General features: G+C 51.3%; 10 protein-coding genes across 10 annotated transcripts; 5 read left to right on the top strand and 5 right to left on the bottom strand.

Moving 5' to 3' along the window:
- Window positions 1-4448: 4448 nt before the first annotated feature.
- BO87DRAFT_400581 (uncharacterized protein) lies at window positions 4449-7982 on the bottom strand (the record flags this gene model as incomplete). The annotated part of the gene is made up of 4 exons (XM_025625537.1): window positions 4449-6036; window positions 6099-7304; window positions 7355-7473; window positions 7527-7982. 4 exons carry the CDS (start codon window positions 7980-7982, stop codon window positions 4449-4451), a joined length of 3369 nt encoding a protein of 1122 aa, XP_025475816.1.
- A 92-nt stretch (window positions 7983-8074) lies between these two features.
- On the top strand, window positions 8075-9911 carry BO87DRAFT_409906 (uncharacterized protein; the record flags this gene model as incomplete). Its single annotated transcript, XM_025626274.1, has 3 exons — window positions 8075-8436; window positions 8530-8652; window positions 9709-9911. Exons 1-3 carry the CDS (start codon window positions 8367-8369, stop codon window positions 9909-9911), a joined length of 396 nt encoding a protein of 131 aa, XP_025475815.1. The 5' UTR covers window positions 8075-8366.
- A 341-nt stretch (window positions 9912-10252) lies between these two features.
- BO87DRAFT_277799 (basic secretory family protein) lies at window positions 10253-11023 on the top strand (the record flags this gene model as incomplete). The annotated part of the gene is made up of 1 exon (XM_025618921.1): window positions 10253-11023. A coding segment is annotated over one exon (771 nt), but the record flags the coding sequence as incomplete, so codon positions are not given.
- A 140-nt stretch (window positions 11024-11163) lies between these two features.
- BO87DRAFT_379976 (mitochondrial 54S ribosomal protein mL44) lies at window positions 11164-12859 on the bottom strand. The gene has a single exon (XM_025624197.1). It carries the CDS (start codon window positions 12727-12729, stop codon window positions 11509-11511), a length of 1221 nt encoding a protein of 406 aa, XP_025475813.1. The 5' UTR covers window positions 12730-12859; the 3' UTR covers window positions 11164-11508.
- BO87DRAFT_445395 (uncharacterized protein) lies at window positions 12787-13553 on the top strand (the record flags this gene model as incomplete). The annotated part of the gene is made up of 4 exons (XM_025628161.1): window positions 12787-12859; window positions 12954-13110; window positions 13176-13358; window positions 13433-13553. The coding sequence occupies 4 exons, from the start codon at window positions 12787-12789 to the stop codon at window positions 13488-13490; spliced, it is 471 nt and encodes a 156-aa protein (XP_025475812.1). The 3' UTR covers window positions 13491-13553.
- A 63-nt stretch (window positions 13554-13616) lies between these two features.
- On the bottom strand, window positions 13617-14948 carry BO87DRAFT_419064 (PfkB family carbohydrate kinase; the record flags this gene model as incomplete). The annotated part of the gene is made up of 3 exons (XM_025626917.1): window positions 13617-14479; window positions 14538-14750; window positions 14873-14948. The coding sequence occupies 3 exons, from the start codon at window positions 14946-14948 to the stop codon at window positions 13617-13619; spliced, it is 1152 nt and encodes a 383-aa protein (XP_025475811.1).
- Window positions 14949-15214: 266 nt separating this feature from the next.
- Window positions 15215-17455, top strand: capA (adenylate cyclase-binding protein). The gene is made up of 4 exons (XM_025624196.1): window positions 15215-15441; window positions 15569-15818; window positions 15871-16172; window positions 16227-17455. The coding sequence occupies exons 1-4, from the start codon at window positions 15395-15397 to the stop codon at window positions 17218-17220; spliced, it is 1593 nt and encodes a 530-aa protein (XP_025475810.1). The 5' UTR covers window positions 15215-15394; the 3' UTR covers window positions 17221-17455.
- A 750-nt stretch (window positions 17456-18205) lies between these two features.
- On the bottom strand, window positions 18206-21038 carry BO87DRAFT_158158 (uncharacterized protein). The gene is made up of 2 exons (XM_025618228.1): window positions 20530-21038; window positions 18206-20415 (listed from the first exon to the last, which is right to left on the bottom strand). Exons 1-2 carry the CDS (start codon window positions 20821-20823, stop codon window positions 18310-18312), a joined length of 2400 nt encoding a protein of 799 aa, XP_025475809.1. The 5' UTR covers window positions 20824-21038; the 3' UTR covers window positions 18206-18309.
- A 752-nt stretch (window positions 21039-21790) lies between these two features.
- On the top strand, window positions 21791-22511 carry BO87DRAFT_400573 (uncharacterized protein; the record flags this gene model as incomplete). The annotated part of the gene is made up of 2 exons (XM_025625536.1): window positions 21791-21929; window positions 22015-22511. The coding sequence occupies 2 exons, from the start codon at window positions 21791-21793 to the stop codon at window positions 22509-22511; spliced, it is 636 nt and encodes a 211-aa protein (XP_025475808.1).
- A 91-nt stretch (window positions 22512-22602) lies between these two features.
- BO87DRAFT_158119 (exocyst subunit SEC5) lies at window positions 22603-26140 on the bottom strand. The gene is made up of 2 exons (XM_025618227.1): window positions 23488-26140; window positions 22603-23422 (listed from the first exon to the last, which is right to left on the bottom strand). The coding sequence occupies exons 1-2, from the start codon at window positions 25876-25878 to the stop codon at window positions 22694-22696; spliced, it is 3120 nt and encodes a 1039-aa protein (XP_025475807.1). The 5' UTR covers window positions 25879-26140; the 3' UTR covers window positions 22603-22693.
- Window positions 26141-26188: the final 48 nt, after the last annotated feature.

The raw sequence follows: 26188 nt of genomic DNA, 5'->3' as shown, positions 1-26188 counted from the left end.
TTTTGGGTTACTTCATAGGTCAAATCCACAAATGCAAATTGTGTATTGAATTTCCACCCCCACCAGTATTATGACTCTTTCTGCCCCGCTCGGGCAGGCATGACCACTGCAAGTCTGCAACACTGTTGTGTTACCCTGACGTTCAACGCAGACCTGAAACAAGACAGCATTCCGCTGCAGTCAAGTCCCGCGAACCCAATTACTATCATGTATCTATACCATAGCAATATAAGACTACAAGACACTACAATCTATTTAAATTGCACAAAAACTTGCTACGCAGCGTTCCATGATTCTAGAATTATGTAGCGTCCGTTCTATCCCAGAATAAGTAAAATACTAACCAGAACTTATCCACAATCCCACTTCTGATGGGGTTTGCCGATGGAGTAGTCCAAGTTATCAGATGGCGCGGCGTGTTCCTCCCAGTTCTCACTTAAGTAACCCCCATCCGTCGGGCACCACCTGTAATTTCCGCTCGTACCTCCTGACTATTTATTTTGCACACTGGTCAGTTTTCTCGTTTCTATTTCTGATTCTAGGGGGGGGGCGGAAATATGACATAGTTCTATTCTGCTAGTGCGACTATGTACTCCGTAGTCAGCCTTGGTTCCAATTTCCTTTATCTAATCTGATCAATCAACAATTCACCCCTGAGTCCGACTGGCAGTGTGCCCCTGCGGTTGGTGAATCTGATTAGATGCAGATCTGATTAGATAGTTCCTGCGTGTTTGACCCTCTGGGCATTCTCGCCCAGACGATCGACCAGAGTAATGTAAGGGACATGCGATAATCTTTGGATTTGTTCAAGCATTCACTATGATGTGTCGCCTGATCTGACGCGTAGCCGCGGATTCGCGTATCGTATTCTTACATCATACCCAACACGTCTCTACTACCGTATTCACTTACCAACGATACGCACTTGCCTCCACGTGTGTGTAGTTGCTTCCTTTAGTAAATTCCGTCTTCGCCATTTCCTTCCCGATGAAAAACTTACTACCCTGCTCATTTTCTATCTTCTCCCAGTCTATGCTTCTATCCATCTTACCCTTCTACATGTGGCATCTACTATGGCTTGTTTGATGGCCACCAAGTGACTGGTGACTCAGTTGAGTGAATTGATCTTTCTTTTCTACTGGATTGAACTGCATGGCTAATGTTTGCAAATTCCTTCTTAGGTCGCTGGTGTGTTCCTATCATCTCCCCGGCGTGTTCTGGGGGCTTCACTCGGCACATTTGCCTGGGTACCCCTTCTCGCCTGATGGGACCCCCCACTTCCAGTGGGCGCCTACAGCCATTCTAGGCTGTATGGCTTGGGTCCCGGATACAATGTGGAGGCGCTGCCGCCACTTTCGCCAGGTTGCCTGCACACCGGCGTCCGCTCATGCCACACCGTGAGTCTCATGGAGACCCGCAAAGGCCTTGGTGAAATGCTTTGTGTCTTTTAAAGCGTCACTTCCATTGTGTTTCTCAACCACTTGAGTTGAGAAACAGGGTTGGTGTGGCATATGAGCGGACGCCGGTTTGGCGGCAGCGCCTCCGAATTTTCCTTGGTGTATTTCGTCTCCTTTTGTTTGGCTTGTTGTTTGTTTCGTTTTATGTCTTCTTTGAAACACAAATCCCTAAAGTGAAAGCCTTGTACGAGAAAATGGAGCCGAAGGCATTTGAACTGCTGGATTTTCTAAGGAACATGAACTTGGTGATTGATGCCAAGGTCAGTCTCAATTCGATGAAATCCGACATAAAGCAGAAAAATGTCCCGGAGAACGCGATTGCACCGATCTGGAAACATTTAGCGCCCTGTGCTGAACAAACGCAAGTACGGGCACTGGACATTGAAAGTGAAGAAGGTAATCAAGAAACGCCTTCCAACAATGCTGTCTTATAAACTTCATTCGGGGTGACAATGGGAAGCACCCGCATACCTAGCATGTAAGATGGCTGAGCTTGGTTCACTTCTTGTTTTGTTTGCTTTCTGCGTTTTGTTCGTCTTCCTTCTGATCGAAACCTATGCATCCAGTGTAAACGACTGGTTTGCAAGAATGGAACCGAAGGCTAACCGAGTTGGTAGCATCCAAGGTCATGACACCACATCTGCTTCGATCCGAATCAAAGGGGATAGCGTTCGATCAGAACAAGATCATGCTTGTTTCAAACCTTCCTGTGAGCACCTCCTTTCTTGTTGTCATCTATACTATCTCGCGCTTCTCTTTTCTTCGTCATAACATGTTTCTTCACGTTCGCCCTGTTTCTGTTCGCCGTTCCTCTTGCCCATTACTCTTCTAATCATGATGGAATGCAGGTTCGAAATAACACCCGGCTTAGACAAGCTTGGTTTCGCCCTCAGGGCTCTTTTTTTTTTTTTTTTTTTTTTTTTTTGTGTGTTAAAGGGGTATCTCTTTACAAAGAGCAAGCAAGGGTAGTGTTGAAGAGTTGTGTGAAAGTTATGAGCATGCGATTTGTGAGAGTTGTGTAGGGAGAGAAGAAGATGCAGCGAGCGGGCATCTTCCCCTTTGATGCATCGAGCATACTCTCGTCTTCTTGATTCCTCGTCGCCTTTTCTTTCTTGTAAATAGCATCGGTCCAGCCTGAATAAAACACCCATAAAAGACTGGCTGCATCTGAAGCCGTTAGAGACGTTTTCTGTTGATATGTCTGACACCATACACCTTAGCTAACACCCCAGATCGGGGTGCACCCAGTCGAAGAGGAGAGGAGAGGAGAGGCGAGTGTTGGGGAAAGCCCCGGGCGCTCATAAGTTGGTCTTACAAACAGCCCAGGAACATAAGCAAGTTGTTTTGAGAGTGGTAAAACACTCAGAGCTCTGTAACTTTACATATGGGTTCAGGTCAGTATAGAAAGAAGATGGTCTAGACAGGAGGGGGGGAAATGATGAAGGAAAAAAAAAAAGAGGGGGTTCTCCAAGGAAAGCACTCAGGCCTTTGCAAGTTCGAGATGATCTTGCAAACCAAACAAAAGATATCAACAAGAATGCCAGCTCTGCACTTGAGACGGTAACATCAACACCGACTTTAGACGGGACGGGATCTTGTCGTCAATACAAATTTCGCAGAACACGACGAAGGGTTGTCAAAGCCGCTTACCATCCGGCAAAGAATTGAGATCCGAGCCCAGCGGCTCACAATGCACATCCCCTATAAGTTTGCTCCTAGGGAGTGCTGGGGTGGGAAACAAGCAAGCAATGTACTCGCGAGTGTTATCGGTTTGGGGGAGTTCAAAGAGACTGGGAACACTTTGTGGATTGTTCAGTACAAGGGGGATTCAATTCAATTCAATTCAATTCATATTCTTATACCCGATCCGCCGGCGTAGTGAGATGCTAGATATGCAGGTGCTTCACCGTTTGAAGCAAAGAATATGGCCCCGAACGCCCTCAATGCCCTCAAACTCGCAGTAAACACACGTAAACACACATGAACACACTAAGGAACATGTGGGCAGCGCGAACAGAGCATGCCACGACGTAGGAAGGTCATCGCCGTAGCTAAATACAACTAAACAACAAAAGCAAATGTAGATGTAAGTGAGTGTTGCAGCCGTAGCTGCCTGCGAGCCACCATCCTCCTCCCGTTCTTCGTCCATTATCTTGCTCCCAACATGCCTATTCCTTCTGCTTGTATAACCTTCCCTGCTGACTCAAACAGGGCGTGTATTGTTCCTTCTACCCAGCGTCTTCAGCGCCTATCCCCATGGCCCTGAGGCCTACATGTTCTTGGCTTAGTTCGGGGTCCGGATCAAGTTCAACCTGACTAAACTGCCCGAGCAAGCCTGTTTGCAGCATGAATTCGGCGACGTAGCGGATCGCCAGTACAAGGGGGATGTTGTAGAGAAGATGGGAAGAGAAGAGGGCTCGTTCTCCGGTGCGCCAGGAGGTATTCAAGGGGTAGATCAGACAATCCAATAATCAAGAAAAACATCACCACTGAAGCAAGGTGGTATAGGAGCAAGACGCGGGAGGGGACTGAAGGAAATTTGCAGGAAGCCTGAGGAGTGGAGGAGATATGAGATGGGAGACAGTACATATATGGATGAAGGAACATGAACAAGCTTTTTAGAGACACGGGCAAGGTCTCCCCAATAATTCCACTAAAAATGGGGCACCTAGAAGCGGATGCATGGGGATAGATGTTGAAGACGCTGGGTTACGTCCAACACTGGTGGGATACTATGACGACCTTGGGCTCAAGCCTCAAGGAGGAGTCATCTCCAAGAGACTCTGACGCTTAGTCTCATCCCTTGGGGAGATGAGTGCGTAACTCGGTTTTTGCACAATGATATCCATCAGAGATATTAATATGATTCATTGAGTCCTATCAATAACGGATTGGTTCCTAACAATAACGGATTGCCTCTAACAATAACGATGCTGACAAGAATGATGCTAATAATAGCGATGCTAATAATACAACACAGGTACGCCTTGTTCACAACTGCTCCATAGCAATGAAATATAGAAGTAAGTTCCGAGTGTTCTCAGAGACCTGACCAATGATTTTCCAAAATTTCTCATCATCGGCAGTCATTGTATGCAAGTGTACACACAGCTGAGTCACTTTTTGCCGGATGTTCGCTTGCTCTGATGTTAGAAACTTGCTAGCAAGATCACCCAGCCTCTCCAGGACATCCATAGGGAAGCGAGCTGCACGAGAAGTCATCTGACGCAGGATATCCGTAAGAATGTTGAACACCATAAGAATGGCACGGTCGTTAAGCGACGCTTCCTCCGCAGAGACAACGTCCACAACAGCCTTAACAATGTCCCCAAACTCTGCCGCGCTCACCATCTCCTCCGCGGTCTCATTCAAAACGATCGCCATATAGCAAGTAGAGTCGTAGTTTTTTCTGGCTCTGATGATGGATTTGATTATACGAGATGCATATTCCCCTAACGACATCGTGGACCCACCATTGTCCACAAGTCGTTTCATGTGTCTGAACGTGTAACGCACTGTTATAAGCACCTGCGCTTTGGGGTCAAGCGGGCGCCCGAAGTATTGCTGCTTTTCGTCTGGTGCTCTCTCGAGTTCGCCCAAGAGGGCATCTAGGAGCTCGGAGTACTGTTCTTCGTCGTCAAAAAGCCTATCGTGAAATTCAATTAGCCCCTGCAATTTGTGGTACCCATGAATGTCCATACTCTTAGAGTGAATCCTGGGGATTCCCTTCTCAAGAGTCTGTCTCGCTTTCATTGGGTCCTTGGAGCGGGGACTAATGCTTCGACGTCTCTCCTCGAAGCGTTTCTGTGCTGCCTCAAACTTAGGACAGCGATGCGTCGCCGTGTCGTTACTCGGTCCGGTGGAGGGACGTGTGCGCGGCACATGTAACGAAGGAAGACGTGGCATAGATGTCTGTGGTGACCTATTGTCACGATGTTCTGGCTCATTTTTCGACAGTTCCTCTAGAGCATTATTTTTCGGTGCATCGCGAGGGACTGACGGAGTGGTAGGTGGTTTTGTCTCTTTCGGGACAGAGTTTTCATTGCCCTTCGCAATAGGGGACGATGGTTTGGGCAAAGGGATCTCGCGCAGTCTCAGAGGGTCTGTCACTACGATAGGATGGTGTACAACAGTGGAAGTTATGCTGACATTCCGCTCTGCGGCTTCATCCGCAATTTCATCGTTCTTTTGCTTCGTGTCTTCGTAAATGACGACCTGATTTGTCGCCTTCTCTACAGGTTCCTTCTGATCTGGCGTGGCCGGGCGCGTCGGCTCAAGCCGTCGGCTCTTCCCAATGGGCCGCATGGGTGCGGAGGACAAAGATGAGACCTGAGGAGCCGACTCAGGCCGTGGGGTCATAGCAGTTTTTGGTGCAAGGTGTGCTTTCTTCTGCGCTGCGATCGCCTGTTTCAATGCACTTCTTCCCGGAATAACGTTGGTGCTGCTTGTAGTGGCTTTCTGGGATGTTGTAGAAGATTTCGAAGCATGTCGGTCTGCACTTTGCATGTTGCCAGCAGCCGGGTTAGCTGGATCTTTCTCCAATAGCGACCGTGACTTGGAGTCAAGGTCCGACATGATACTGTAGTCCGTTAGCCAATTTATCCACCAAGGTCACAGAACAGCATAAAAGTGGAAACTCACAATTTGGCTTTCTGAGGCCAGACGCTGTGGTATGTCCAGAAAGTCTTCCTCATTGCCTCACGAACACCAGGATTAGCATCACCAAGTCCTTTCTTAAGACTTCTCTCGATGAGCTCGATTCCACCGCCGTGTTCAATGGAGGACTTATGAGCAGCCTGTTTGTTGATGAGGGTGATGTACCATCCAGCTGAGAACAGACGCAACTGGACGTTTTTGTCTTGGGAAGCGGCGTAGACATGCTGGAGAATTCGATGAGTGTAAGACACATTTCCAATAACAATGTCAACGGTCAGATTCCCATTTTCGGCCGTTATTTTTTTCATACCGGCGCAGAGTTTGATGAGATTTTGCAGGATGATTTCCATCATCGGATCGATTCTAGGGCCACACTTTCGGGCGAGATCCTGAATGAGCAGACATCCATTTGTTCCCATGGTAGTTCGGAGAGAGTTCACGACTTTGAAAATGCCATCCAGAATCGACTTGATAGCAGCGACAAAAGTCTGAGAGTATGCATGGGGCGCATTACCATGCGTAAGTCGGCGTAAAGTAATGACACTCTTTTCACGATTCACCCAGTTATCTTCGGACTCACGTCCTTCGAAATATGGTGTCATTAGACGCACGAATTCATCAATTTCCCGAGCGGATGAAACAATGATTGGTTCCACATCGGAAGGAGTAGGCTCTACTGGCCGTGTGCCGAACTGACTAGCCGGTCTGATGAGACTGTCTTGAGTGACGGTATCGACGCGAGAGGCCGGTCTCTGATCAATTCGCAAGGTTGGTTTCTGGTCAGCACGCGAGGCTGGTCTCTGGTCAATTCGCATGGTTGGTTTCTGGTCAGCACGCGAGGCCGGTCTCTGCTCAATACGTGAGGCTGTTTTCTGCTCAACACGCGAGACTGGCTTCTGCTCAACACGCGAGATTGGTCCCTGGTCAATTCGCAAGGTCGGTCTTTGATCAACACGTGAGGCTGGTCTCTGCTCAATACGTGAGGCCGGTCTCTGATCAACACGTGAGGCTGGTCTCTGATCAACACGTGAAACCGGTCTCTGGTCAATACGCGAGGCCGGTCGTGAAAGATGATCAGATTCATCAGATTCAAGGCCAAGATTCGTCAGAATGATGCTGACAATAGACTTTCTGACATTGAGTTCACTCAGTTGCTTTTTAAGATCTGCCTTCGCATGTGCGGGTGCATTTCTAAGTCAGGTTAGCGGCAGAGGCTCGAAGAGAAGACCAACGAAACTTACTGGAACAGCTCGATAATGGTTGCCTTGGCTGTATCTCTGACAGCACTATCGGCGTCCTCGAGACATGCCACAAGACTAGGGACATACGGACGGAAGAGCAAGCCATATTGCTTTGCCATCTGCCAGCGAAGTTCGGTCAGCTTTGCTCGGGATCGATAGGAGTGAGACTTACGTTTGCTAGCCAAATCATGCTCATTTCCCTAGCTCTGTTGTTTTTTCCGATAAGGGCCGTTCCCAGCACATGTTGTTCAACTTCATGGCTAGCTGCCGGCCAAAAGTCAGTGAAAGCTTGGGCCGCCTGTGCTCTGACTCGCTCCTTATGATCGCCCAAGCGTTCCAAGAGCAACGGGTAAATGTTGCGAGCCTGCGAAGCAACTATACTATGCTGTTCCTGAATGAACAGTCGTTTCAAGAAGTGACCCATGGTGGAGAAACCAGCAGAGAGAAGTGTCGAGTGGGGAGAGGAAATTGACTGACGCAACGCATCAAAGATCGGTACAATTGCGTTCTCTGGGACATTCTTCTGCTTGATGTCCGATTTCATGGAATTCAGCTGACTGACCTTGGCATCGATCGCCAAGTTCATATTTCTTAGAACCTCTAGCAGTTCTACTGCTTTAGGCTCCATCTTTTCATAGAAAGCTTTTAGTTTGGGGATTTGCGTCTCAAAGAAGACATAAAATGAAACAAACAAGAGGCCAAACAAAAGAAGACGAAGTACACCCAGGAAGATCAAGAGAGAAAGAAATAACGACAACTCCACAGTCCCCACCTTAACATCGAAATGCAACCTGGAAGCCATTGTTAGAAAACGATTAAACAATTTTTTTCTTCTTTTCTTCTTTAAAAGGCAAAATCAAAGAAAACAGATGCGGTTTTGAAAGCGTGAGAGTGTTGAAGTTTGATTTGACAAAACGTGGTATGGGAGAGAAGTAGTAAACAGGTGTTGTAGAGAAGAAGAAGAGAAGAGAAGAGGGGGGGGATCGGGGGAAGTCCATAAACCAACAACAACATGATGGCGCTGAGGAAAGTGCACATACCTGCTATATTGGGTAGTCGCGATGAGAAGGATGACGGAGAAGGCGAATGGGGGAGGCAGGGTAGGGAGGGAGGGAGGGAGTTGTTACAATATGAGCTCTGATCTGGAAGGAGAAGGAGGATGAGGTAGCGACGAGGGTTGCAAAGTGACGCAGTGACGGGGAAACTTCTCAGCGCTTATCGCCGCGCCTGTTTCGCTTATCGGGCCGACACGACTCCACCAGACTGGTTCACTTCAAAGGATGACAGCGAGGCGATCGGTATGTAGGGGTATATATCAAAGTGCAGAGTGTTACAGAATAGTAATGCATTGAGAGATGTGGGTGGTTTGGTTTCGTTGGATGATCGCAAAAATGAGGGGTGGTCGATGATCGGGCGGCGCGCTGTCCCTGAATCTTCTTTTTTTATTTTTTTTTTCTCTTCGCTTTGTTTACCCGCAATGATTCACCCCGTTTTGGGTAAACAAGTGGGGGAACTGGAACTTTTTCGTCTGCAGCCACGAATTGATTGTTGTTATGGCAGCTGCTCAACTCGTTGACGAACTGGAGTTCTGCTTTAAGTAAGATTATGGTTGTTCTGAGTCTCATTAATACTATGGCTCTATTTTCTTCCCCCTTTTTTATTTCTTCTTCTTCTTCTTCTTCTTCTTCTTCTTCATCTGCCCTGATTCTTGGTTCTCCGCCGCACTACGCATAGTACTACTAGTAGTATCTCTCTCATCTACCCCTATTTTCCTTTCTCCTCTTATTTTATTAACGGAAGGTGTGGGTGACCTCTTAACTAAAGGTGGACCGTGGGGATAGATTCATTTACGGATGCAGTCTTATCGATAGTTAACTCCACGGCCAAGACAGTTCTCCGACCTCGCATACATGATACTAGTACGTTCTATTAGATTCGAGAATAGCAGTAGACTATTCTATATGACTGGTTATTTGAAATATCACATCAAATTCGGAGTAAAAGGCGCGTTGGATAGTAATTGCTTTACGCGACCGAGCCTGAAATTGCGCCGACGTGTTCCTTAATTTGCTCTTTTCCTCCCCCCCTGAAAATATATAATCACAACTGCTACTAGTAGTAATAGTAAACACCCGCAGCCCGAGCAACCAAAAACACTGAAGGTGAGTCATCAATGATTACTGTACCATTACTACTCACCACTACTAGACGCCAGATACTACAGATAGCCTTGAGACCACAATATCGATAGAATCCAGAACAATGAACAATAATAAATAGGTTAAATCCTGCTTTTAAAACTAATCACATACCACAGCCAGTCACACTGCAAGTGGATTTAAATTAGACTGCAGTAACTCCACTCGATCGCCGCGCCGCGCGGTGGATCACTCCAAAAAAGACGGCGGGCACTTGGACCAGCCTCGGTGTGTCACAGTGCGCGCGCGCAAGCGCGATGCAACAAGCGAACCTGACGGTCGGTGGAGGGGCTGCTCGCGTCAAGCATCGATTGATCAACTTTAATTCGGGTTTCTTCACCGCGATGAATTGTCCATAGTCTGGTCTGCGCTTGATTGGGTGGGCTTCCGCGACCCCTGCGGCGGCTATGCTGCATGCGCTACTGACTAGACGACGCCATGCTTCAAGCCTTCAACCTTGCTATAAGCGACGTAGTAATCCGTCTTAGATCAGTTCTACTACATTTCTATCTCTTCATATTCTAGATAAACCATACACTACTACTAGTTATACAACACCCATTGAACAATGCCAACCTCCACACCCCAAGCTACACCCTCACCCTCACCACTCCCACCGCAACAATCACCACCATCTTCATCACCCAGCTCCAACTCCAACTCCAACCCACCACCCCCTCAAGACCAGCCTACTATCCCCCAACCCACCCTCCGCCTCCAAATCAACGACCTCCGCCACCCAGCCTCAAAGACCTTCCTAACCCTCCTCCCGGACCTAACCACCACACTCACCACCGCCCTCACAACCATAATCGAGCACCTATACACCCCTCCCCACCAGAAACAACCAACATTCCGCCCCTCCCCACCCCCAACCCGCTCCATAACGCTCCTCCTCCGCGCCATCTCCGGCGTAGCCTACACCACCGGCACGGAGCTAGACAACGACCACAAAGAAATCCACCTATCGCTATCCTACATCCAAACCATAACCACCAACGGCAACAATCCCAACCCTACCGCCGAACTAACCGGCGTGCTCACCCACGAACTCGTCCACTGCTACCAGCACACCGCGCCCCCAGATTCTCCTCCTAATACCCCATACCCCCCCGGCGGCCTCATCGAAGGAATCGCGGACTTTGTGCGCCTGAAAGCGGGCCTGGAACCGCCGCATTGGAAGCGGCCCGCGTCGGCGAAGGAGAGAGCGGATAAGTGGGATGAAGGATATCAGCATACGGCGTACTTTTTGGCGTGGTTGGAGGATGTTAAGGTGGGTAAGGGGGCTGTCGGGATGTTGAATGATCGGTTGTTGAGAGTGGGTTATGCGGATGGGTTCTGGGAGGGGCTTTTTGGGTTGGGGGTTTTGGAGCTTTGGGAGGAGTATGGGGTGTGGTTGGATGGGGGTGGTGGTACTGGTACTACTAGTGGTGGTGGGTGTTGGGAGGATGAGATTGTTGATCGGGTGTGAATGAGTATCATTACTAGTACTGCTGGTAGTGCTTTGGTGTAGGCTGGGTTATGGTGTGGGATGGTGATGGTTGAATGGCGTCAGGGCCTTTCCAGGAAGGGTAATACTACCTATTAAGTGCTGTTGACGGTGCCATGCTTGTCCGTTGTGCGCAAGGTCCATTCATTCAGTAAAGTACATACCTCTATATACGTACTTCTCGTCTAGAGTAACTGTCTGTAAACAGCGTCATTCCAAGTCCACCTCTAGCCAGTCTTCAAAGATGCAATACAAAAGAATAGCGTTTAAATCGGATAACATGAACATAGAAATAACATCAGAAGAAAAAGAAAAAATAGATTTCCCATATTGTACAAATCCTTGCAATGGTGAATAGATGAGGGGGTAGCAGTATGTAATGTTGCATCGCTGTCAATCCCGCATTGACAACATCTATAACAGATATAATGTGTGACGCCGTTTCTTCAAATCTCTCATGCTCACTCCTACACAATCACCTCGCCCAAGTCCACGTGCACCGGCTTCCAGGGAGCGGCTCCCTCTTCCTCCATCGAACTAGGCACACGCACGTTCAGCGGACTGTACAGGTACCATCCCTTCAGGGCGGCGACGGCAGCCCTGGAACGAGCCTCGAGCAGACTGGCGCCAGCGCCCTCGCCCAACTTATCCTGACCAGAGTAGATGCCAACGACGAACACGGGGTGTCGGCTCTTGCGACCGGTTTCACTGATGATCCGGGCAACGGGCTGCTCGAAGTTCTCCCGAGCACACAGGCGGGCAAGATCCCGAGCGGGTTGGGAGAAGTTGAACAGGTCGGAGATGTTGAGGTGACGAGAGAGGAAGTGCTGCTCAAAGAATCGCTTGGCAGCAGGGCGGCCTGCGTGCAGGTAGATAGCACCCATCACAGCACGCACAAAGGTTGCGTTAGCCTGTTCGGCGGTCACACCCTGGGTGTTCTGGGCGTCCTGCTTGGACTGTTCCGAGGGATCCTTGGGCCCCTTGACTGGGTCTCCGAACTCATTGTCGTAGACGACACTTGACGTGATCGACTTTCGCCAATGTGTCTGATCTTCGTGAGGTCTCGCTGTGCCAGTGACAGGCTTCGAGTGCACATCAACTCCCGGGAGGACTCTGTTAAACTGCAGGTAGCCGGGGTCAACTTCTCCACCAGGAGCAGCAGCGGACTCCACACCCCATTCTCTCGCCATTGCGGCCAATGTCTTAGGCCCGACATACGCATACATGGCTGCGAATATAACGGTCAAGGGGAGTCGGGGATACGTGCAGATGAGGTATTCGGAGGTGTAGTGTGTCAACAAATCGTGACCAAGGGTGGCCAGAGACTCATTGTTGAATTTGGGGTTGGGATCAGCCGAGGCGTCCACGAGAGAGCGAGCGAGGGTCTCGAGGGGTAATCGTGAAGGAAGGTAAAGTCGTGCGTGAAGCGCAGCCAGTTTGGCGGACTCGCGTGCGGCCTCGACCGGGGGAGACGGGAGTTGGTACTTCGACTGTCGGGAGGTAGGGGGGCGAATAGATGATGCTAGAGGGTCTTCCTCGAGCAATTGATCATTGGCAGCCGGCGCAGCAGGCGAAGCGGTCGATTGATGCCGGATGCCAGTGTAGAGACGGTGCTGCAGGCGGCCACCAGTCCGGGCCTGCGCCGAAAGGACCGAACTGCTCCATCGTTGGAGCTGCAGCCTCTTCATCTGGGCAACTGTGTGGGTGTTGGGCCGTAAATTAGAAAAAGACCGAATTCAATTGTAATGACCGCCCGGGGACGTGGCGTGGAGTGTTCAAGACGGGGGCAGATCCAACTTGAGCCGGCACGAACTTTTGGTCGGTAGAGAAAAGTCGAGCTTCGGAGAAAGTCACGGGGTCTGGCGGTCGTGTGAGAATCGGCCAGGTGGCGCTAAACCTAATACGGATATAGCGTCACGGGGTCTGGGACGAGGGACGAACGACGGCCATTTCGGCTTCCAACCCGCTCAGAATAACGACGAGCTTCTCAGCGAGCCATTGTCCACGTCTTTTCCCTACGTTCATTATAGATACCCTCAATACACCATGGGTGGAGGCGGCAAGATCCCGTATGCAACTCTTCCCCCACCTGGGACCACCATTGCATCTGAGATTGACTGAATTCTTTCCGCAGGTATCCCAAGGAAGTCTGGTCTCCGGCGGGTGGCTGGTACGCTCAGCCCGCAAACTGGAGGGTCAACACGGCCATCATTGGCGCCGCTGTCCTTGGAGTTGTCGCTGTGACCTGGAGCATCAGTGCCGACCGTGAGCACCGTGACAAGATGCCCGAACCCGGCAGATTCTTCCCCAGTCGCTAGTCAGTCCCCTCAGCCAATCTCGTGTCATGTGTTTCTAAGCAGCAGTCATTGACTTTATATTGCTTCTATCTAGCTGGAGCCGGGAAATCAGAGAACACGAAAAGCAGCTGGCCGCCCAGAACCGGTCATAGAGCGGCAACAGGATGAAGAGGTAGTTGTGGGAAAATGAGTACCTGTGGTGGTTTTCTATGGCATGCCAGGTTTTGTTTCATAATTTTGTGGGCTGTACGACAATAGAAGGGCGTTCTTCCATACGGTCAGTTGATCTGAAAGTGCTTCCGAGGAGACTCTTCCAATGTTCGATACAAGCGCTGTGTGTACAGACGGACCCGTTCCGTGAACTCAGTCTCGTTCCAAAGCTCCTTTCCATCACTGGATGTAGACATGCGAGGCACTCCAATCTGCTCCACCACGAAGCTGGCCGCCACAGTAGCAAAAATCAAGGCCGTCAAGACCTGGCTATGCTGTGCAGCAGCTTGCACTGCTTCCTGCCATGCTGTAGATCCTGCGAGGACCGAGTCGACAAGACTGGCTGGTTTTCTGCCTGCACTGACCATGCCCTGTGTCAGGGCACCCAGAAAAGAATTGCCCGCGCCAGTGGGGTCAACTACCGCCGACGCCCCTGAAGCACTGGGCTGATGGTAGGCGGGCAGCCAGACCCTCTGGGATCTAGAGTAAGAGTAGCTGCCGTCTTTACCGGCTCTGATAACCAAATGCCCGTTCCCATCAGGACCAATACCTGACTCAAGGATCTTCTTGACGATGCTCTTCCCATAGTCGGTGTCCTCGTTCCAACCAGGCTGACCAAACATCATTCCGAGTTCCAGTTCGTTGGGGCTCACAACATCTACAACTTGGTTTGCCGCAAGGAACCGCTCTTGCTCTTCTGGCGTGCATAGATCCGGCACAGGTTCCCAAACGAAAATAGGTCTTTTCGCAGCGTGCTCCACTGGGGGAGCTTTGCCTGCTCGCTGTAGCTCCTCCCGTCTGCGCAAAATTGTTTGTACAATTGAAATACAACGCGAGGAGGAGCAGACCATGTGGAAGGTCTTGGAGAACACCTGAGCATCAGACAGCATTTCTGGTTCCAGGCGCAACTTTGGGGTCAGGTATTTGAAGTCTGCGACAAATTAGTATTTGTGTCGTTATAGCTGCAGATTCTAAGGATGGATACCGACCTCGCTTCTCATTCGGACCGTAACCATTCCAGGCCCTGGTTGTCAAACGACTTTGGTCCTCCCGGAATACACAGTTTGTATCCCACGACTTGAGCAAATCGAGAACATCTGGAGGGAAGTCGGAGCCAACATCCACAATCCAGCTCACAGCCTGCGAATGTTCTCTTCCGGTCACCAAGCGGGCACCAACGACGGCAAATGATGCTGCGCCTCCTAGGACATTTTTTACATTGGGTATTGATCCATCGAAGTCTATATCGTCTATATCACAGGAAAGGGGGGTTCCGTAAGTACATAGTGCGATTTCGACTGCGAATGGGTAGATCATGGCGTACCAAGAATGAACATGCCCATTGTGCAGAAGTCCACATTGTCTCTAGAGTGCTCCGAGGAGCCATGGCCTTCCAACATGGTTACGGAAGCGCTCAATTACCTTGAAGGGAGAAAGACTGGTGAGATATTGTACTCTGGCGGGGTTCGAGGGATTCAATCCAATCCGCCGCTTGAGTCGCCGTCATGGCGGCCTTATCGGATTACCGGCTGATACCACCAACGTCATGGGAGACGGGCGGATAACAGCCACGCTGGCGTACCGTATGGTATGACCCACTATCAGGAGCTCCAGGCCTCAGGCACGGGTCAGGAGCATCGCCGTCTCATGCAATTCCAACGGCTGCCTTGATCCTCTCCCTCCTCAGCATCTTCTTTCTTCTGCCTACAGGTCGCTACTGACCCTTCTTCTATCTCTCAATCGTGGCACACGGTAGCCCGTGCCCCTTAATAGCTCCATTTGTCCTCCTTTACTCCGACTGTCATCAATAGCTCCCTCCCTCCTTACTTCGACAGGGGCCGTCAAGATGGCGACAGGAAGCCACATGCATAATCTCACCACCCTTATCAAGCGGTAAGCCTTGAATCAGATGCGCTTGGAACCCCAGCGCTGTGCTCTCTTCTATTCTTTTATATATCCCTCTATCAGTACCATATGCGTCCGATTACATGTGTTTCTAACCAGCTGGAAATGCCAACAGGTTGGAAGCCGCGACCTCCCGCTTGGAGGATATGGCTATGTCACTGGATGACCCCAACTCGCCCAAGACCATAGCCCCCCCTGCTGTGCCTGAAGCTGCTACTTCTGAGCCTCCCAAGTCAGCTCCCGCTGCGGCTCCCGCGCCGCCTCCCATCCCGCCGCAAATCCAGGACTTTGACACCCTGATTAACGAGGATGTCCGAAACTTTGTGGAACTGGGCCAGAAGATCAATGGCTTGGTCGGAGAACAGGTAAGAGAGAAAGCGCATGTTCTGCTGAGTGCATCGCTCACAATTTCCGCAGTCCAAGGTAGTCCTTCAAGCCTTCGAAGCCGAGCGCACCTACCTCCTTGTGTCCACGAAAGCTAGAAAGCCCGAGCAGCAGCCCCCGGAGCTCATGACGGGCCTCCACAATGCTTCGGACAGCATCAACAATATTCGCGAGTCGAACAGAGCTTCTCCTCTCTTCAACCACTTCAGCGCAGTCGCGGAGGGTATTGTTGCCCTCGGCTGGTTCTTCGCAGACAAGCCCGCCGATTTCGTCACTGAGATGGCTGGAGGTGTCGAATACTACGGAAACAAGGTCCTGAAGGAATACAAGGAGAAGTGCGCCACCTCACAATCTCTGTAATCCCAAATGGGAGCTGACCCATGTTGCAGGGACCGTACCCACGTCCAGTACATCCAGGCCTACTACCAGATCTACAAGTCCCTCGCCGCATACCTGAAGAAGCACTACCCTAAGGGCCTGACCTGGAACGACAAGGATGGAATAGACGCTCAAGAAGCTCTTAGACAGGTCAAGGCCGGTAGTTCTGGCCCTGCCGCCGGCGGTGCTGCTCCTCCTCCCCCGCCACCCCCTCCAGTTCCGACTCTGAACGTTCCTGGCGGTGTTCCTCCCCCTCCTCCCCCGCCGCCCGGCGTTCCTCCTCCGCCTGCAGCAGCCCCAGCTGCACCAGACATGTCAGCTGTCTTCGACCAGCTGAACCAAGGTGAATCCGTCACCGCTGGTCTTCGGAAGGTCGACAAATCCCAGATGACGCACAAGAACCCCAACCTTCGCGCCAGCTCCATGGTTCCCGATAGCCCAACCTCCGGAGGCAGCGCCGTTCGGGGCAAGTCGCCCGCGCCGAGCAAGAAACCCAAGCCGGAGAGCATGCGCGCTCGCAAGCCGCCGCGCAAGGATCTGGAGGGCAGCAAATGGTTCATCGAGAACTTCGACAACCCCGGCGAGATCGTTGAGATCAACGCGCAGCAGAACCACTCTATCCTCATCTCGCGCTGCAACAAGACTATCATCAAGATCAACAACAAGGCCAACGCCATCTCCATCGACAACTGCACCGGCCTCTCCCTCATCGTCGACTCGCTCGTCAGCAGCCTTGACGTCATCAAGTCCCCCAAGTTCGCCCTCCAAATAGACGGTGTCGTCCCCACCCTCCTCCTGGACCAGGTCGATGGCGCTACCGTATACCTGGGCCAGCAGAGCCTGGCCACCGAGGTCTTCTCCAGCAAGTGCACTGCAGTCAACATCATGCTTCCTCCAAAGGAGGGAACCGACGATGATACCAAGGAGTGCCCCATTCCCGAGCAGATCAAGACATACGTGAAGAACGGCGTTCTGGTCAACGAGATCGTCGAGCACGCTGGTTAGATTTGCCCAGTGGATAAAGACTGCATATACATGTAGAATCTTGGATATTCCCACCATATCCGACAACAACAACAACAACAACAACAACAACAACAACAACCACGACCTATTACTACCCTTACCACCCAAAATGGAGGCGATAATATGCGGCAGTTGGAAACCAACTTCTGAAACTTCAGTGCTGTGTTTTATTCTACTCAAACCCTGTAGATAAAATCTATTTTTTCCGTTCAAATCTTATCTTCCGCTATTACTATGTAGGATGTGTGAGGACGTGTATAGAAACAGTAAGAGCCTCAGATGGTCCCTTCCCCTTTCCCCACTCCATCCACCCCCAGCAACCATGAACTACACAGTACTTGAATGGATAATAAGAGACGTAGAAGAGGAGATAATCCAATTACCGCACATCAAAACCTACAGTAACTATGTGACACATGTTATATAACATCTACAAGCGTAGTGCAGACTGAATTAAGACGAAACAGAAAGTAAAAACAGAAATTGTTTCCGCATTAGTCCCCCCCCCGAATAGCAACTACAAGACTGCATGACACCGCTATTTCCAACAATAGTATAGAACAAAGAGAGAGATTATTGCTGCTAAACGCACAGTCCACATCGGTTGTTTAACTAGTGTTCGATCAACATCAGGAAGAATTGAAGGTATCGGCTAAAGGAGAGAGAGATAAAGGGAGGAAAGACTTGTTCAAGATATCTAAAGTAGTGGAATATGTAAAGAAGGGAGAAAGGTGACATGTTGAGGTGGGTATATGTGCTAGTTCCCGTACTGTGATGGTTGTCCTGTGCGCCTGGCCGTGCGTATTTATTTTGGGTGAAACGGCAGGATGGTAAATTATAATGAATGAGATGGTCCTGCATCTGCGCTTAAGAGGTATAGTGCTGTGCTGTTAGTTGAGGAAGACGTGGGGTTGTCCCGCTGTGCTGTGCCGTCCTGCTTGAGGAGAGAGATGCACACTTCAATGAGATGTATAAGAGAAATGGAGAAGAGGAAGCAGAAATGAAGAAAGAAAATGAGGTTACCATCACGATACGGGCGACGTCATGCTGGTTAAACGCGTGCCGGCGTTATTCACGGGACTTTTCCAGGTCAGGAGAGTCGTGCTTGTGCACGTCCAAACCCCTCAGCTTCCTGGCAAGGAGGCTGTCACCAGCCTCGGAACCGTTGAAAGCGAACGGATAACCGCCGTAGCCGGTCTCACCCTTACTAAGTTTACCATAGAGCCCACGCTCCGTGTTACACTGTTCCGCAAAATTTGGGTCGAGTTTGGGCCCTGGAGACAGTGACGGAATAGGCCGAAAAGGATGTGAGGAAGGCTGGGGAGGACTGAAGAGGCTGGAGGTGCCCCGCGGGGCACCTTCTCGGTCTGCAAGTGTACGGTCTGAGAACGGGTCCTCTGGAGCACAGGTGGAGGAGCTCCCGGAGTAGGGGGGCTCTCGTGAGGTCATAGCCCCCAATGGACTCAGCATCGATGATGGTTCTCGATCTGTGGGTGCTTTGTGTGGCATCTGGTCTGTTGATGACCGTGCAGCTGCGTGTGTATGACTGGAGTCCCGCGAGGGTTTGTAAGGCGTGTAACGGGGATCAGGGCATTGAATTTCATTGCGAAGCTTTTCCTTACCGTCGGGAACTCTATTGGCAAATACAACACGAATGCTAGAGTGAAGGTAGAATCGGCCCCGAGAAGGACAACATATGTTCAGATGGATCAAGTACCGTAGAGTCGGCTTGTCTTTGGGATCCTCCGAAGCGTTGAGCGACGCTTCAGGGCGATCGGTTCCGTAGTTCTTTCGAGCGCTCAAAGGCATATCAATGATGGGACCCACCGAATAGCTTCGTTGTCGGATGAATGTCTTTGTCCCCGGCTCCATATCGCTGAGGTCATAGGGCACGAGGAACAGCTTCACCGCTGTTTTGTTGGGGTTCTTGATCATGATCTGCAACTGACCGTGTTGTGGGATTCGGTAGCAACCACCCGGTGGACTTTTGGGCGATTCCGCCCTCCTATGCCTTTTTTCGCGCCTGCGCAGAGTTTCCTGATCGGTTGACTTAAGTTCTGTGGTGTTTCCCATGACACAGTCGTTGTGTGTTCCTGCAGGGCTCTGATGGCGCCTGCGACGTCGACTGCTACCACTGGACGTGTCCCGAGGAAGGAAATTGTCCAAGTCTATCAAGCCAACATAAGGGCTGGGGCTATCGTCCGCGATTGAGCGGCCACTGCCTGACGTGGGGTAGCTGTAAAACACCGCCGGAAAGGGGATTGTCACGTGCGGTGGGCATTTGAGGTTGGCTTTGCATTTGCCTTTACCGAGGACGCCAATTTGCGCGGTAAAGTCCAAGGGCTTGGAAGGGCTCATTGACATTCTTCCACGGAGGATAGACTCCTCGTATGAGCCAACCATTGGCGCATGTGCTCTGGAAGAGACTTCTGAGCCCACCGAGGGCCTTCGAACCCTCGTGATCGGAGTTTGGACCGAGGATGCAAGCTGAAGGCTGTATGTGGAAGTCAGGGACCGCCGAGGGGAGTGCAGATGATAAGATGTTGCCGTGTCCCATGGTGTGCGATGAGCATCAGACTGGTGGAAGTAGATCCCCTCTGCATGGCCCCCATGCGATGCCTGCAAGTGCTGAAATGTTTCCGGGGGAAGGGTACGGCGGCGACTGACTTTGTCGATGGCGTCCGAATGACCGACATACTCCGGCCGAGGAGAGAAGTCCAGGTCTGTATTATTTGCCTGGTGAACAAGAGGGCTCGTCGGGGCTTTCAATATGTAGCTCGACGAGAACGAGCCGAGAGAGGGCGCCCGGGAACGGGCTGTCGGGGTTTCTGTCTGAACAGATAGAGATTGGCCTCGTAAAGAGGCTGGGAAGACGGGAGTACTGAACCAAGGCGTCGTCGGGGAGGAACTCAGTAGTGGAAAATGTGCGTTGACGGTGCGACCAGGCACCGGTGATGACGGGGCGTGCTGCTGGCTCTGGGCTTGAGAGCTTCCTTCCCTAAAGTCTCCTGAATGTAAAGCTGAGCGAGGGCGTTCAATATCGGCCGGCGATGCTAACTGCTGATCACTCGAGTCAGACTGGTCGCTAGGACCAGCATTTACAGGTGCTTTGTCTTTCATATTGGCGGAAGATACATCGGATGTCTGAGAGGTAGGGTTCGGACTGCTTTCCGACTATAACGAATGAATGGGTTAGCAAGGTCTCGGATACATGACAATGGAGCTTCTGCTGTTCTAGATAAGATAGAACAAAGGAGAAAAGAAGAACCCGAGACTCAAAGTGTGCACTACAGTGGCAGGACATACGGAATGATGCGATGCCCATCGGGGCGCATCGGCGCTTTTAATATACTGGATCAGTTCCTCGCGATTTGTTGCATGCATTCCCGCCCGGCTTCGATCCGGAGAGGGGCCTTCGTATGGGACATTTTGGGACCCCGTGAGGGGGTGGCTGCCCAGGGGCTCCCCAGGACGGTGTTTCCAGGGGGAAATGGTCTGACGTCGAGCACTAAGCCGTGGCTGGTGATCATCAGACCACAAATCCTGGAGCCGCTGGTGTTCCGGATCCTGGAAGATGGGCATGGTCACCGGGAGAGGGAATGGGCAGAATGACGGGAAAAGAGGGCAAACATCGCAACCTCAGGAGCAGAGATCAGGGAGACGGACAACGAGGACCCTGATAACGCAAGAGGAGAGGGGATTGCAGAGGTTGCGATGATCCGCAGAAACCGAAGTGGCGGAAGAGGAAGAGTCACGGTGGAGTCGACGATGACTTGATCTGCCTTTTGAAGACTGGCTCCGAGTGGGTAAGTCGTTTCGGGGCGTGGGGAACCAGAGGAAGAGGAGAGAAGGTATATATATTTATATTTAGTATAGACGATAAGATAGCGAGACTGACCGGAAATTAATGAGCGATGGAATTTAACAGAACATCTGAAACGACTAGAGAATCAATCGGGCGCGAGTAAAGAGAATAAAAACCAAGAAAGTAGCAGACGTGAGGGGGAGAGAAATGCGGAAAGAGGAGAATGAAAGAAAAAAAGACCAGAGAGATGCGGAGGCAACGCTTTCGATTCCATCATCGGTCGACTCTCAATCAGTTTCCCTGCCCAACTCTATATTTCCCTCTCTGAATTTCCCCTCCACTGTAACCCTACACCTGCAGAAATATTCCCTGCAATCCTTCTAATTATTGCAATTAAATCCCGCCATTCCCGGTGGAGACAACGCAGCTTTGCTTGGGAACATCCTGCAAGAGCAGCCCATCACCCGCTAAACTCGAGTTCCTGCACCCGCTCGGCCTCTGCCGTCCAAAACTTTTTTTTTTCTCTCTCTCTCTTCTGCAGCAATTCAAAAAAAAAAAAAAGGTCAACGAACAACACATCCCACCTCCGCCACGTTGTCGCTTGATTAGTTTCCTGCCCAATACACCGCTCCTTACATTCCGCGATCGGAGTCGAATTCCAAGATAAAAAAAAAAAAAAAAAAAAAAAAAAAAAAAAAAAAAGAAAAGCAAAGCAAGACAACCAATTCAAGCCCCCGACCAACCATGGCCCCGAAACGCTCCCGCGACGATACCACCACCGCCGACGAGAAGCGGGAAACCACCAACGATGCCCCCGTGAAGAAGAGAAAGGGTTTCAGCGTCGGTCCTGCCAACCTCCCAGATGGAACATACCGTCGCAAGAGTGAGTTTTTCCCTTTTCTTCTCCCTTGCCCCTCACCACCCTAGTCTAGAACCGTGAAAGCTAACAGAAGATAAACCAAATATAGCCCAGAAAATCAAAAACGACCTAATTCAAAAAGCCAAAGTCAAAAAGGCCTACGCCAAAGTTCGCGCCGCCGAGCTTGCCGCCGCTCCATCTAGACCCATCTACACCGACGATGCCCAAGATCAAGACGTGGATAACAAGCGCGCGGACCCGACCCCGGCGTCGTTAGAACTTCACCCGGACCGACAGGCTATGCTAGACCAGCCTGCGCCGGAGCCCGAACCTACTCCTGCTGGTAGACCGCAGCGTGGGGAGAAGCGCAATGCGAAGGGCCGTCGTGAAAGAAAGCCTAAGCCCTCTGCGTTTGCTCGAGAGATGGAAATTGCGGAGAAGCGGAGGAAGGAGGCGGAGAAGCGTAGGGAGGAGCGCGAGTTCAGGCAGAAGGATCGCGAGGCGATGGCGCGCGCAAAACGGCCGGATCAGGCTGGGAAGAGGAGATTGGGGAGGGAGAGTAAGGTGTTGTTGGGTCGGGTGGAACGGTTGGTTGGGAAGGCATGAGATGATGATGATGCATGGCAGGGCAGTTTCAATGTTGATTTGATTGCGAAGGTGTTCAAAAGTTTGAATATGATACCCACTAGGTAATGACTACATCTTTTTTCTTCTTTATAAGGACCAGGCTGCTACTACTTTCAAGATGATTTGTATATTTCTCTTTTGAGAGTGAAGGTGGGTTCGATCTAGGCGGATGGTTTGTGCCCGTTGCTGCCCCGCGGCTTTCGGAAGCATGCAAACTCTCCTTTGGTTCTTTCTCTCAAGCGCTTCAGGATGCCTCTCATTTCCCCCAGCTCGGACTGAAGCCGTGCGCGTGCCTCGTGGGTAGTCCGCCGATCCAGCTCAACATAAATCTGACTTTGTATCGCGGATGCTTCGTCGGTCGAGAACTGCGACATAGTCTGCGCGATGAATTCGGTGTCCAGAGTGGCCTGCATGAGGGCTGGCAGAGTGTACGAGGACCGAGAACTAAAGGCGTTCAGAAGCGATGTCGACACCCGGGTCAGCAAATACGTCAGGACGACGGAGAGCAATGAAGATTGGGCGGCGGATGAGGAGCGGCTCGGCACGGCCGTCAACGTCGAAGGGATGGTGGTGGTAATCTCCGTGTGTACGAGCACCAGGTCCAGCATGGTAGTGTAGACGTATGGACGGACCTGATCCGGGCGGGACGATGCCGGTTCCCAGTCGGGGGCAGTGATGCTGTTGACAATCGTCGTGTTCAGCGCGTTGATGGTCGGCTTAGTGTATGACTGGAACAAGCGATCGTCGATCTGGTTGAGCACATCGCGGACGGTCTTGGCCTCCTCAGTCAACCGGACCGAGAACGAGTTCTCAAAGTTGGCAACCAGCTGCGGAACGAGATCGGCCTGGAATGCCTTGATGTTTGACAAAGTCAAGAGGATGCGCACATTCTGTAGACGCATTAGCCAAGGAACTAGCAGAAGACTGGCATGTTAAGAATCGATGATCTACTTACTCTATTCCGAGAATCGACCGCATCCGCAATGAGTAGCGACGGAGATGTATCAAATTGGCTCCGTGGCACCGTAGAGCCAGCCGCGATCCATTCATCCTCATCCTCCGACGATGTAGGATGTTCCGCATTCTCAACCAGGCCACTCAGCGCCTTATAGACACTAGACACAAATTGGGTGCGAACCATCTGTAGTAGTTTGGCAGGGGGCTGGGTCACAACGTCGACGGAACCAGATCTTGCCATAGCCTCAGGGATGTAGAGGATCTTCTGCATACCCGCGATAATTGCGTTCTCAAAGGCAACAAATAGACCAGGCATCTTGGTCAAGTCTCTCTTTTCCGGGTCTCGAGTCCAGTCTTCCAACATCTTGCAGATTTCAGCATCCTTCCCCCAAGCTGCGCATGCCACACGTACTGAGCGTTCGCGTGCCACACTCACAAGGGATTTGAGAAGATCACGAGTGTTGGTACTGTGCACCACAGGCTCCAAGGCGGCCATCTCACTAGCCGCCGTGCCAATGAGCACTAGACATTGACTGAGATAGTGAATGCCACTGAGAGAATTCGAGAATGGTGGCCAGAAGGCGTAGTCTTCCCAATGCTCCCCGCGCTTCGGTGTGGGGAAGGGCATGTTCTTCGGATCAAGCTTGAAACGCGACTCTGTTGGGGTTACGCCCCGACTTCCAGGGCTGCTGGGGCTGGCTGTGGAGATTGGCGAGGTGAGGAGGGATACATCGTCCACCGGGGGATCGGCGAACAGTGAGAGAACACTCTCGCGAATGAGATTGAGAAGCTCGACTACTCCCTTTTGCAGCTCTCTGGCGTCATTGGACGAAAGTCGGTGGTGTTTGCGACTTTCTCCCTCGAACCCAGCTGGAAGAAGCTTTTGCCTGCTGCCGTCAATGAAGGATTGCGCTACTTCCCAAAAATCGAAGACTTCGCCAAGGAGACCTCCTTCAGAGGACAACAGCCTGCTCAGATAGGTATGGATACATTCCCAGAGCTCGATGACTTGGTCGCTATCGCGCATGGTTTGGGCGTCCAGAGCGCCGTCGCGAGGGGCCAACCGGAGGTATGATGCCACTGCCTGATGCGTCGGTTTCTCACCACTAGCCAGTCGACGCCTCAGAATTTCTACCTCGACCTTGCAACGGTCACAGAATGCCGTGATCTTCTTTTTCAAAAAGTCGTAGCGACTGAGAAGCCATACCCAAATAGGATTGTCATCGACCCCTAGCTCCAGGAGAGCACCGATAAGCTCCATGTGCTCCTCTACGGGACCCGTAGCAGTAACTGTGGTCGAGGTAGTAGGCGCATCGCTTAGGCGCCTCCACAGGTCGCGTTTGAACGCTTGAATTTGCGAATCAACATCTATCCACATTCGTCCCATGGCCAGAATAACATGGGCCTCTTCATCCGTCAATGGCTGATACTTGCTCGTTGCGGTATCGGCAATATCCCTGGCAGTCTTGGATAGGGCCCTCGCCTTTCGATACTGCTCAAAAACAGAGTCATAGTCTCTCTGCTTAATGGACTTGGAAAGGTGACCGCCTATTTCATAGATATCTCTATGTTTCTCCATAGTGTCGACAACGGACTTGAGCACCTGCTCCCTTTCACGTCCTCCCAATGCCGGACCCCACACCTCCTCTGCTTTAACAGATGCCTCGAGCAACGGAACACGGATACCCTTCATGCCGTATTCGCTCTCTTTCGTCAGAGCGTTCTTGCCGGGACCTGCATCGGAAAGGGCCGAGGTAGCTATGCTCTGTTTGCTTCCCGAGAGGCTCCGCAAATGACCAACCGACCGGCGGTTGGCATGAGGGCTCAAATACTCCTCTTTCTTGCCCTGATTTCTCATTTCTGTATATACACTGTCGATGGTCGCTTTGGCTCGAACGAATCGCTCGAAGTTCGCTTCGACGAGGACTTTCAGCGAAGCGGATTTCTGATCAATTGATTGAGAGAGAATGTTGAGACCTTCGAGAAGGGACCGTATCGACGCATCGGAATGGACTTGGGAGAGAAAGAGCGCCGGGGAGAAGGAGGTCGATGAGAGCAGGAAACGATTCCGCAGGCGACTCTCTTCATCTAGCGACAAGCCTCGCATTTTGAGGATCTTGAGCACACTGTCCCCTGTTCCCAGAGGATCAGGCTCATCCATCTTGACGAGGTTCTCCCGACCATTGTTGCCTTTGAAGGAGCCTAGAGTGACCCCCTTCCGCGTGCTATTGCTGCGCTCCAGAGCAAAGTATCGGGATTTCTCCGAGCGCGAGCCACGACTTTCTAAAGCTTCGTCTTCAGAATGGTCGCTTTCATCCAGCTCAGCGGGCCATTCTTCAGGGAAAGCCGAGGGCAAGTTATAGTAACTGGCCACGTCGACGTCAGCCATGTTCGGGGGTGGGTGGGTAGGTGTTTTGGGAAATCGGCGATAACGGAGGTTGTTATTATGGGGAGAGCGATTAAGCACGGAGGGGAGGGATTAGGAAGGCCACATGCAGGAAAACGCGCAGCAGCAAGGGTGGGGACAATTGGGGGGTTCAGAATTAGGGTGTTAACTATAGAAAGGATAGGCACAGCCAGGACAGGCAGTTCGGAGGGAACGTTTGGGACGTTGGGTTAGCTTGGGAGTTATCAGATCAAGCACGGGAAGCAGACTGGAGCCGGTGGACTGACGGTAACTCGCAAGTTTGTCTCTTGTT

The sequence above is a fragment of the Aspergillus neoniger genome (genome assembly GCF_003184625.1).
Source record: "Aspergillus neoniger CBS 115656 unplaced genomic scaffold BO87scaffold_38, whole genome shotgun sequence".
Classification (NCBI taxonomy): domain Eukaryota; kingdom Fungi; phylum Ascomycota; class Eurotiomycetes; order Eurotiales; family Aspergillaceae; genus Aspergillus; species Aspergillus neoniger.
This window is presented reverse-complemented; position numbering and strand designations above follow the sequence as displayed.